The 12,728-nt window shown below is 38.9% G+C and overlaps 1 protein-coding gene across 7 annotated transcripts in view; it reads right to left on the bottom strand.

Annotated features, from left to right (window-relative positions):
- MIPOL1 (mirror-image polydactyly 1) overlaps positions 1–12,728 on the bottom strand; it is a 178,657-nt gene that overhangs the window by 130,401 nt on the left and 35,528 nt on the right. For all 7 annotated transcript variants that reach the window (XM_021401825.1, XM_021401828.1, XM_021401824.1 and 4 more), the window contains 3 exons: positions 6,123–6,315; positions 2,829–2,961; positions 1,375–1,480 (listed from right to left, as the gene is read on the bottom strand). In XM_021401825.1, coding sequence (XP_021257500.1) covers positions 1,375–1,480; positions 2,829–2,961; positions 6,123–6,315 — 432 coding nt within the window. The remainder of the gene's footprint in view (positions 1–1,374; positions 1,481–2,828; positions 2,962–6,122; positions 6,316–12,728) is intronic.

Genomic DNA, 12,728 nt, shown 5'->3' with positions numbered 1-12,728 from the left:
CATTTTGACACTCATATATTCATTTCCAGGTTTTAACTAGGCTTTAACACCTATATCAAATAGAGCATTTATGTGTTACAGGTGCACAGAGGTAAAACACTGTGCAAACATCCACAAACAAACACAAAACTTGGAATTCAACCCAAACAATTTGCATTAGCATTTTGCTGATGGACACAACTATGATATGCAGTGCAGCCTTCTTTTGTCTTCTGAAAATATAGAAAACAAGATTATTTACAATGACAGAAGAGTAAAATTCTCCCTGTATTTCACTTAAACTTGACTTCTGATGTCTACTTTCTCCTTTCTCATCCTCTACCACAGAAAATGTCGCAATTCTCTTCTACTTGTAATATGCGCAGACTAACTTACCCTCAGGAGTTTCATGTTAAGTGTAAAGTCAGCCATCTGTTTTTTCAGTTTATTTTCGTCACCGTTTTCCTGAAGATAGTTACTCCTTACTCCAGTACCGATATTTTGGGGACAGGTATTATTACTATCAATATTATTTGAACTGCATGTGGCCCACAAAGACACAACTTTACCTAGCTTACACTGTATTTATGAACAAATAATATGATTAATTTATAAAAGTACTCTCATTAATTTCTTTGAAACACCTGAAGGAAAACCTCAGAATATATTTCATCCACTGAGTACATGATACACATTGTCACTTTTCAGTAGTAGTAAAAATGCTCACCTTCATTAGTTTAGAAATTTCTAAAACCAGAATGCAAACTGTTTCCAGTCTTATGTATATACCAAAGGATGCTTAACAACAAATATAAGCATGTATCCACTCTCACCTGTAAACTTAAAACCTTTCATTTTGGCTATTTGTGTAAGTCTCTTTCACTGGAGACATGACATAATCAGACAAAAATTCATTAACTGCCAGAAGAGCACATATTTTCAAGAAAAGTGCAGGTCTCTAGCTGAGGTGAATGTACAACTACCTCCATACACCAGGAGAGGGGTAGTATTGCTCTGAATGAGCTAAAACAATAAGCGGTATTTGAACTGCTGGTTGAAAGGTAGAGGCACTGGTAATCATTATTTCCCCTTGTTTGTTCAGGACCTTCCAACAAAACAAACAACCTTTTTGTGATTGGATTGACATGGTGTTAACAACGCATTTAATGCCCAAATCAGTATGAATACAGGTAAAGCTCTGGCTAATACCAGTACCAGGATGTTAAAGCCACCTATTTTCTAAGCAACTCTAAACAGCCACACACGCACAAAAAAAAAAAGTCAAATCTTCCCTCCTTTAGCAAATAAAGCTAACACTCGCTAGGCCACGTCATATAGCAACCGCAGGTACTGTATGAGCCATATAGCCATCTGTTAAATGCTTGCCTACCGTACCTGCAATCTTTTCTGCAATCTTAGCTTCTGTAGCTCTCTCTTGCAGTTCTAAGTCCAGTTTTATTGTCTTCAACTCCTTGTCCTTTTCCAATAGCTCATCTTGAAGCTGAATTGAACAAGCATAACAAAATATTAAATTGTAGTTCTCTTACCCCCTAAATACAAATACTAGGTAATACCACAGAAATTCGATTTATTATATTTATTTATTTAAAGGACAACTTTATTTTAAGATCGATTGTCTTATTTTGCTCTTTGAGAAAAGCAGCATTGTGTGTCCCATTGTTTTCACTTGGGAATCCCCTCTTCCAATAACACTGACTGAGGTCCTTCTTGCTAATGAAGTTCAGTTACATGGAATATAATGCAGATGGTGACTGCACGAGTAGCCTATTTCCCATCAAGAGTAATGACGTAATTCATGTCTGAAAATCTGTAAATGCATAATTTTCCATGTGCATCACCTGACAGAAAACTGATATTCATTTACATGCTGAAGTCCTTCTTTTAATTGGGAATTCACTGGCTCTGCTTTAGGAGAAATGTCTGAACTTGCCATTGAACAGTCAGTGACATTTCATGTAATCACAGGATGGTTGATGTTGGAAGACCCTCTTGGGCCATCTGCTCTATCCCTTGCTCAAGCAGGGACACCTCGAGCAGGTTGCCCAGCACCACGTTCAGGTAGCTTTTGGAGATCTCCAGGGAAGACATTTCACAGCCTGCATGTAGCTTGTGCCAGTGCTCAGCCATCCACACAGTAAATAAGTACTTCCTGATTAGACAGAACCTTTAGTGTTCCAGTTTGTTTCCACTGCCTCTTGTCCCAGCACCGGGGAGGCATTTAATGGAAAGGTTATAGACTTTTCTGTTATTTATGCAGATACGACTGTGCCTAATGGTAGAAACATTGCAGAACGTAAGGTTCAAATTTTAACAGCATCATAGTTGCATCATTTGAACCACTCTATTATAAAAGAGAAGCTACAGTCCTGTCAAAAGTACAAGAGAGACAAGGGGTAGCAGAAGCAAAACACTCAAACGACATATATAAAATACACTGTCTGTTCTGATAACATGAATAGGATGCCAGTCATCACTACAGAGTGTTCTACTGTAAACAGTTTCACACATAATAAATATGTTTCATGCAGAGACTCCGATCCACAAGCTTTTTCAAGCCAAAGACAACTCTTCCATTAGTGTCAGTGAGTTTTTTATCCATGATGCAGGAACTTATGTCACTGATTAAAAAGGTCAAAGAGCAGGATGAAAGATTTTTTAATTCTGGAAAAGCATTGTTAACCAGGCACTAAGAATCCAAAATGACTAGAAGGTTATTGTTTTGAGCACTTAAATAAATAACAAAGGTAAAATAGGAACAGTTTGAAATGTATGCTTTGTAAGAGAATTGTAAAATAGTAAATTCTGTGATCTGAGCATCTAAGTCATACCTTTTTATTTTTGGCCCTCAGACTGTCCAATTCTTTTAAGAGGAATGAAGTTTCTATCTTTCCACCAAAACCTGTAGCATCTTCCCATGAGGATATAAATTCAGGTAGTATTTTCCCCCTTATTTCTACAGTGCTATTTATAGGAGGAAAAAAAAAAATAAAGAAAATTAATGCAAAGAACACTTCGCCCACCCAAAAAGTATGCAGAAATAAATTAACCAAATTTGTTAACTATTACAAATATGTTCAGAAGCAGTAACAGGAACGTCTTTCTGTCACTTCTTAGACCTGTAAGTCTAAAAGAAAACCTGTAAGTGTGGAAATAATAAGCAAATAAACTACAGTGTTAATGCATAAAACTGATGAATATAAAGTGGCTATAAACAGAAAATGATTATGAGAAGCAACTATTAACATGGAAAAACAAAGCAGTGAAACATTTGGGGATCAAATTGATGTTCAGATTGAAAGAAACCAGATTCTTCAGGATGATGGACAATTTGACATGAAGTGAAATGAGAAGACAAGATCTAGAAGTTTGTATTGCAGAAAACTATAAAATTATAGGGCTGTTCTAAATATTATATTTGATGGCATGAATTTCACAGTTTTAAGATTATTTTATTTAGCCAGAGACATAGAAAAACGAGAAAAGATTCAATTAAGTATTTTTTTGGAAAGAACGATGGATTTAGCTGTTGAAGCCTTGTAACAATGAACTTTCTATCAATAGACAGACTCACTGTTGTGCTGACAACAAATATGAAATTCCAAACTGACTATAACATTAATTTTTCACCATTTGTAAATTACATTAAAATGCAAGCTTCAGAAACAGCAATACAGAGATGGCTGGAAAAAATCTGTCTCAAGACTTTAATAAAACTCCCTGCTTATCCCTTGACAGTTATAGATAACCCAGATCTCACTTCCAGGATGGGAGCAAAATAAATAGATTCATGGATTACAAAGGGCTATCAGTCATAAAAAGTAGCCACAGAAAATCTGTACCTTCTGAACTCCCATTTCCACTGTATACATTAATTTCTTTATATCACTTGTATGCATAATTCCCATCCCAGAAAGAAAAGCTTTTTACAGCTCCAAAGAATCATCCACTTAGGTAACCACCTGTTCAAACTCAGCTACCCTTTCTTCATCTGCTTCCACTGGACTTCTTTTCTCTATGATTTTTTAAGAAGAAATTTAAGATCTATACGCTGCAGGTAAAGTATGATGCACCCAAAGCACTTTAAACACAGACAGTAGGGAGATTCACATGAAAAAAAAAACACAAAACTTGCTTATTGTATTACACTGTAATTTAAATGATGTGGAAGTGTGCTTAAGCAGCTATGTTCACTTACAAGATTCTTCAAAATTATTTCATCTTTGCTACGTGCAGTTAATTTCATTTTCATTCAGTATTGTTATGGACTGCAAGTGATAAATGCTTCTGGAGACTATAAGCTAGTCATTACAAACATCAAGCTTTTTTGTGCATTTTCCACGTTCAGGAAATGGATCTCATTAACAACTATGAATATACCTTATCACCGTATTTTAGTCCCTGCTTCAATTTTCTCATCCAGTCTAACAGAAAACTTGATGAGTCACTTCAATGGCATACTAAGACAATCACCTATAATGCAAATCAACACTGACTCAGTATTCCCTGGGTCTATTTGTATGAAGACATTTTCTCACCATATAATCTAATTGCAAATTGTTTGGGGAAGGACAGGTTTTGTGCAATTTATACAATATCTATCACAATGAGGTCTTGGCCTATAGCTTTGGGATCCTATGCGCAGGTAAGATGGTTCAACACGCTTACTGCTGTGGGAGGTTAATTTCAATGTCTAAGACCAGTCTGATTGCCAGTGTGAGTGGTACTGGGGAGGGTAAGAACAACAGACTTTGGCTGACACTGTGCTGGGGTTTACTTAAGCATTCAAATACATTTGGGTTTTAGAGCAGGATGCATTGTCCAAACAGCACATCTCAGGCTCTATGCAAATAATTAAATAAAAGCAACAAGCCAGATGGAAAAGTACTATGCACTAACTTTGGTTCAATGGATCTCCACTGGATCATACTGAAGATAGGAAAAACAAGTGTAGAATCTGCCACTAGACAGGCAAAAGCAGGTTACAAAGCTCTGAAGAACTAATCTTATTTTCAAAAGCAGTTCTGTAACTGTCACTTAAGACTTAGGCTTCAGACTACCTACGTCACTCAAAACTGGTGAAATTCCATGGTCAGTTGGTTGTATCTACCTATCATAGAATCATAGAATGGCTTGGGTTGGAAGGGATCCCAAGGATCATGAAGTTCCAATCGCCCTGCCACAGGCAGGGCCACCAACTGATCTGGTACTAGACCAGGTTGCCCAGGGCGCCATCCAACCTGGTCTTGAACACCTACAGGGACGTGGCATCCACAGCCTCTCCGGGCAGCCTATTCCAGCACATCATCGCTCCCTCTGTAAAGAACTTCTCCTTGACATCCAATCTAAACCTTCCCTCCTTGAGCTTAAAATATATTACATATATTTTTTAGTGTTTACATTATAGTACATATATTACATCACATACAGCATGAGTGCGTATGTTTCTTAAGACTGCAATATAGGGCCATACCTTAGTACAGAAGTTAATGACAGAATAGAATCTTCAGATTTTGTATTGCACTCTTAAACCATATTTGCCCTTCTCCAGATTCCTGACACAGACCCTGCCTACCAAGTATTACAACTCCTCATCTTTAGTCTTCCAACTTCACCTAGATTTCACCCTGATTCATTCTTGCTTCCTAGCTTATGCCACCTAATCTCCTAATCAATCATCATACTTAGGGTACATTTATGGTGTAAAGCCACACATACTGCTAGATTTTAGATCACCTTTTCTAAATCTTAACAATATGGATTTTTTATATTATCTGAAGAGATAACAATTAATTGAAGTATCTACAGTGTGCAGATAAGCCACTGCCATGATCATACTTTTTATCAGTTCTGGAGGAGACATTGGCAAAATGCTGCATTCCACCAGGAAAGAAGGACAGATATGGTGGTCACAGTTATGTGTATAAGTTATCAGCTAGTACACAATGCTTAAACAAATCAGTTTTCCTAGTCTAAGTAAAAAGTAGATTTAGTGATTCTCAGCTGGGAACTAAACTACCCTGTCTTTATCAAAAAATCATAGCTACATTTTCTGCATTATGAGTTGTGGGAAAAAAAAAAAAACAACAAAAAACCAGCAAACATATTTAGAGATATTTCTGTACCTTGATTCTCCAGGACAGGAATTAAACTGAGTGCACACATTTGGAAGTCTTCTTTGACTGGTTATTGCCAAATCTGAAAGTTTCAGTGCTTCATCTTCTGCTTGGATGAAAAACTCTGTTTTTTTGGAGGAGTTTGGATGAAATTGAAATTCTGCACAGAAGTCTTCTCTTTTCTGTCCCAGGATGCGGTTTTCTAATTGGAAACAGATGCAAATGCTTTTTTTATTTGGAGAAAAAATCACACATTTTTTTATCACTTAAAAATGGTTTGCTAAATTGTTATTTGTAGCAAAAGGGAGGAAGTACTCTAGTTTCTCACTCGCAGCTTCTTCATTCCACTAAGGAATGAGAGCTGTGCTGCTTCAAGCACTGATGCAGGAGTTACTACCTACTTACTGGACTTTTCTCATGCAAACCTGAAAAATTCACCACCATTCCCCAATCCTTCTTCCCCTTCAAAGACTGCTTAAAATGACCTTACAAGTCATCTACCTATCTTTCTGGAAAATAACATCTCTATCCTAATGAGGCATGATCAATTTCTGCTCTAAACAAATGAATTTTCAGATAGCGAACTACAGTTTTACTTATACTGAGGTCTTTTTCAAATGCATTTTGGTTACAAAAGGAGTATTAAGAAGTTGTAGTTCGCAACAAACAATTTAACATCCCATTGGTCACTCCCAGAGTGCATAAGCTAGAGGCTCATACAACTAAAGAACCCAGAGAATGCAAAGCACAAATTGTATCAAAGGGAAAAATCATCTGATTATAATGTTGAGTATGATAGGTAGTTCTCCTAAGCCTGGCTACTAGATATTTTTAGGATGTATTTCTGATATCAAGGTACTTAAATAAAAGAAGGATCTACGCACCAAGAATATTCTTTCATAAAGCAAGAACAAGCTTTAATTATAGAACTATATTAAAAAACGATGAGGAAGACATAAAAAAAGCTGAAAGTGGAAAAAAAAATGTATTTTTCACAAGTAGAGAACACACAGTGAAGCTTTTTCTTATTTAATAAAGTTAGCATTTCCAGTCATTTTGGATAAATTATACTTTAAATACTCTTTGATCCAACTTATTATTTTTGATGAATCTGTTCTTTTTTTGAGGAGGAAGTAATAAGAAATTGACATCTACAAATTGCCTGAAAATGCACATCAATCAGTACCAAGGTGTCATGCTGCATATAAAACAGAGAAGCACAAATTCCAAGCAAAAAAAATACTGAAGCAAGTCTGTAAAATCTGCTGCAAGAGACTCTTCTTTCTGTGAAGAAGGAAAAGCACACATGATGGCACAGGCAACATCCTGAGAGTTTTCATACATGCAGCTCATCTATATTCTCTTCATCTTCAAGTTCTCTTGAATCTACTCATCCTTCCTCTAAACTACAACCACTGATTTTCATACTAGAGGAACAACAGACAACAGTGCAGCAGAATCTTTGTTTCTGAGTAGTAACAAACAAGAGGGGACCATAACCTGATAAGACACTAATTAACAAATATATAATCTATTACTGCTTCCAGTACTGTGACTGAAATGTGTTCCTCATATCAGATACTTCTGCAACTAATGCTAAAATTGAACATAGCCACCTGGATTCTGAGCAAATGTACACTGTTCACTGGCTCAGAATCCTGTAGGCTTGTGAGAATAGATTCCTTTAAGGTCCTGCTACATTTTAAAATCACATTCAAACTCTCATTCCTCCTTACAGTATATAGCATGAATGATCCCTAAAGAAACATGCATTAAAAAATCCATTGCTAAGAAACTATCCCAACTTGGGAATGACAAAATTCTGCATCCTCTCTAATTAATACTACATGAAAAACAATGTAGTCTGAATTTTAATACTTGCAAAGCTTTTTATGGGAGACATAAACTTGGTTGTGTTTCCCATTTTATTTCCAGTATAAAGAACTGCTAGTCAAACACATCATCCTGTCCACTTCCTCCATTTCAAACACAGTGATCTGTGTATGAATGTATATATTTATATATAAAATATTGCAAATTATGCTCTCACACTCTGAAGGAGAGATGCAATGCTTCAGTTGCCTTAACAACTTTTTCTCTCTTTCTTCTTTGGGCATCAACATTTTCACCAAAGCTGTCATCCCTATTGCAGGCTGTCCCTCTGGTCTCAGGAGGGTGGGACTCCTAAAAGCAGATCTTACCAGTAAAGACTGAGGTGAAGAAGACATTGAGTAACATGGTCCCTTGTCACCACAGCTTCTGCTGCATTTAAACAGTGGGACAACATTTCCACACTGTTCCTTTTGCACTTTATATATCATAGAATCCTTTTTTGCTTCACTTCTCATCAGCTGTAAGATTAAATCTCAGACGGGCTTTTGTGGCAACCAGGCATGGACTCAGATGTGGACGATCCCAATAATTTATTACAGGTTCTCACATCCCTTATACAGATTCACAGGTTTCCTCTTTTAACTTTCCTATCCTCCTTTACATGTCAACAAAGCATTCCACAAACACTCCTTAACCGTGCATGCAGGCACTTATCCAATCAGAGCCATGATTCGTTCCTTTTGCTTTTCTCTTCTTCTGGAGATGTCCTTGGTTCTCAGCCTTGCTTTCTCATGCCGTTTATCTTGCTCCACAGCTTCTGCTCTGAATAGTCTTTCTTGTATCCCCACAGGCTTTGGCTTTCCAAACCCCATTCCTGTACAAAGAATATCTCTGTATTCTTCCTAGATAACCTGTTCCTGTTTTCACATCTTCTATGCTTTCTTTTCATGCCTGAGTTTAGTCAGGTGCTACTTGTTCATCCATACAGGCATATGGCTGCCTTTGCTTGATTTCCTGCTTGTCAGGATAGACCATTTTTGAGCTTGGAGTAGGCAATTACTGAACACCAATCAGCTCTCTTGGATACTTCCTCGCTCCAGGAATGAATCCTATATAATCCTTCCAAACAGACCACAGAGGAGTATCTACTCTCCTGAAGCCCAAGGCTGAGGTCCTCCTGCTACCCTGTACCCTCCTCTCAGGATCCAGAACTCTACCATTTCATAACAAGTGCAGCCAAGGCTGCCTCCTACTCTGACATCCCCAACCAGTACTTCCTTGTTTCTAAGTACTGGGTCCAGCATAGCACCCCTCCTTGTCGGCTCATCAATCACTTTCTCAGGCAGATGTCAACAAAAGAATCTATTAAGTCTTCTACACTGTTGTGTCCTGCTGTGTTGGCCTTCCAGCGGATTACCAGCATCATTTAAGTCCTCTATGAGGACCACAGCCTGTGAATATAAGGCTTCTTCTTACCAGCAGGAGGAGGTAAACACCTGCAGATGAACTCCTGAATAAATCCGTGGGCCAAATTTAAGATTGGGATAATTCATGTCCCCTTTCAGTTGTAAATGAAACCATGTGGAAACAAGAGAAGAATTTAGCCTGGGACTAGACCTGTTTTGGCATTTATTACTGCTAATGTTGCTTCTTTAAGCAACTTCTATTTGCTACACACCTTTCCATCCATATTCAATTTCCTCAAGTGCATGGTTAAGACTGAGCACCATATAGCAAACCTGTAAGTAGCATTCCTGGAAATATTAGATGAAACACACAGGAACTGTCTTTCCCCCTGTTGGCATTGTAAAAGAGAACAAGACAGCAGCCTTCTCTGCTCAGAATCAGAAGCACTCTGCTCAAGGGCATTAAGGTTAAAAGTTTTTTCACTTCTTTAATAAAGCTGCAATTTTTTTTTTGTCAACCTGCTGAATCTGTCAGTAGAATGCTTTGGGGAAGGCATTTTGAACACTGTCAAATCAATGACAATGATGATTTTTTTATTTTTAAAAACACTTCTCCATTTAGTTTGTGACACTGCTCCCCACCCCAAGTAATTTAGAGCTTGGTACATGGTAGATTTTTGTCTTCCCTTTAAACCAAGTAGCAATGTTAATCAATGCACTTCAGTGCTTTTCTTCATGCCTCCTGCAAATTGTATTATGCACTAATTACCAATGCTGCAGAGACACACTGGGGAGTAAGTAGCATTTGCAATAATCAGGCTGTACAAAGAACATCAGAGAAAGCATAAAACAGCCTTGCAATCTTCGGGAAAAATGCCGTAGTTTTCATTAAGTGGTATCACCACCATTGATTCTGGTTCTTGAGTACACTAAACAACTTATTTTCCATATAGAAAAGAACAAGTTCAGTAGCTCAGATTAATATTTCACTATAGGGAGAAGCTGAACAGCTGATCTTCTGTTTTATGTATTTATCTTGAACGAATAGCTCATTCACAGTGAGGGAAAGAAAGGCAAATGTTAGGAAGAAGAAATATAAAGACACTAGAAATAAAGCAAGGAATTGATTGTGAGGGAAGATAATGCCGTCATAGCTTGAAATAGTAAAGGTAGAACAGAATTTAATGTTGTTAAGCTGGAAATGGTTAAAAAGTTAAAGTAAAAACATTAAACCTAAAGCAACTGGAAGGCAGCCGCTGTTTCTCAGAGCTTTTTCTCAGAAAGGGGGGACCGACAGTAAGAGAGGTGAAAGAGCATTACAGAATCCTGTAATATGGAAACCAATAATACAGAAAGAAGCGTTGAAGATGTAAGATGAAGGCAGTGTTTTGCCTGCAAGGCCAAGGAGGCAGCAGCCTCTCTTATGCACAGCTGGTGGGATGAATTCACCATTCCATCATCCAGCGAAGCTAGATCCTTTCCTGTCTGCAATTTTTAGCACCCCACTAACCAAGCTGCTCTGATCAGCTCAGAGATATACAGGGAGGGCTCCTCTGAGAAACCACAACAAAAGGAAAAAACAGCAGCAACAACAAAAACTAGAACATGCACACAGCACTGTAGAATCTATGGCTGGCCACAATCTGCCCTGCAGTTGATGATGGGGACACCAGGAGCCCCAAACCAGCTCCAAGTGTAACAACAGTTACCCACAGTTTCAAAGTATTTGTTTTAAGGTAGTCTGTAGCACAGATAAAGCACGTTCTTGTCTGCCTGCAAAAAACTACATGAACAAACCCCTAGAGGAATGGGAGTAAGAGACAGAATAGAAAAAGGAGTAAAACTGGGAAGGAAAAGAACAACCATTCCTTTTTTTTTCTTAAAACGTGAAAACAAAACATGGTGCTGTATTTGAAGAACTGACTACAACCACAATGACTAAATCCCTCAAAAATTCCATAACTTGTTCCATAACTTGTTAACAAACTAATAAGGACGCATGTACTTCTGTTTAAAAATATTTCTTATTCCCATCTGCAAAGCACTCATTTACCTCAACCCCCTGCAATGACTGTCAGCTTGTCAGAGCATTACATAAGAGATTCACCTTTTTTTTTTTGCTAGTCTATCTGGTTTTCTTCATTATTGACGTTCCAATTGATAAGAAGTTTTGTATATTAATAGTATAAAATAAATTCACTTTCCTCCTCAGATTGTTGCCACTGTTTTGATTTTAGGTCCATCTCCTTACCCTTTCCCCTTCTCCCCCTTCCGGGGCGTGGGTCCATGGGTCCTCCCCACCCCATTAGTCACAGAACAGGGTCAAACTGGCCCATAAACCATTGACAGTTTGACACTGTCTCCCACGGTATTCTCCTGGAGAAGCTTGCAGCCTGTGGCTTGGTCAGATACACTCTTTGCTAGGTAAAGAACTGGCTGAATGGCTGGGCCCAGAGCATGGTGGTGAGTGGAGTCACACCCAGCTGACAACCGGTCACAAGCGGTGTCCCCAGGGGTTGGTATTGGGACCCGTCCTGTTCCATAACCTTATTGATGACCTGGATGAGGGCACTGCGTGCACTCTCAGCAAGTTTGCGGATTACACCAAGATGGCACAAAGTGTCCATCTGCCTGTGGGTAGGAAGGCCCTACAGAGGGACTGGCTGGATAGCTGGGCTGAGACCAGCGGGATAAAGTTTATCAAGTTCAAGTGCCAAGTCCTGCACTTTGGCCACAACAATGCCAAGCAACAATACAAGCTTGGGGCAGAGTCATTGGAAGACTGTGTAGAGGAAACAGACCTGGGTGTATTGGTCGCCACTCAGTTGAACATGAGCAAGCAGTGTGCCCAGGTGGCCAAGAAGGCCAGTGGCATCCTGGCTTGTATCAGAAATAATGTTGCCAGCAGGAGCAGGGAAGTGATCATCCCTCGGTACTTGGCACTGGTAAGGCCTCACCTCAAGTACTGTGTTCAGTTTTGAGCCCCTCACAGCACGAAAGACATCAAGGACCTGGAGCATGTTCAGAAAAGGGCAACAAAGTTGGTGAGGCATCTGGAGCACAGGCCTTATGAGGAGCGGCTGAGGGAGCTGGAATTGTTTAGTCAGGAGAAGAGGAAGCTCAGGGGTGACCTCATTGCTCTCTACAACTACCTGAAGGGAGGTTGTAGTGAGGTGGGAATTGGCCTCTTCTCCCATGTAACTAGCGATAGGACTAGAGGAAATGGCCTCAAGTTGCATCTGGGGAGATTCAGGTTGAATGTCAGGAAACACTTCACTGAAAGAGTGGTCAGGCACTGGAATGGGCTGCTCAGGGAGGTGGTGGAGTCATCATCTCTGGAGGCGTTCAAGAAACATTTAGATGTTGTACTGAGGGA

Source organism: Numida meleagris, chromosome 6 (assembly GCF_002078875.1).
Source record: "Numida meleagris isolate 19003 breed g44 Domestic line chromosome 6, NumMel1.0, whole genome shotgun sequence".
NCBI lineage: Eukaryota > Metazoa > Chordata > Aves > Galliformes > Numididae > Numida > Numida meleagris.
Note: the sequence above shows the minus strand (reverse complement) of the source record. Positions and strands in the feature narration are given on the sequence as shown.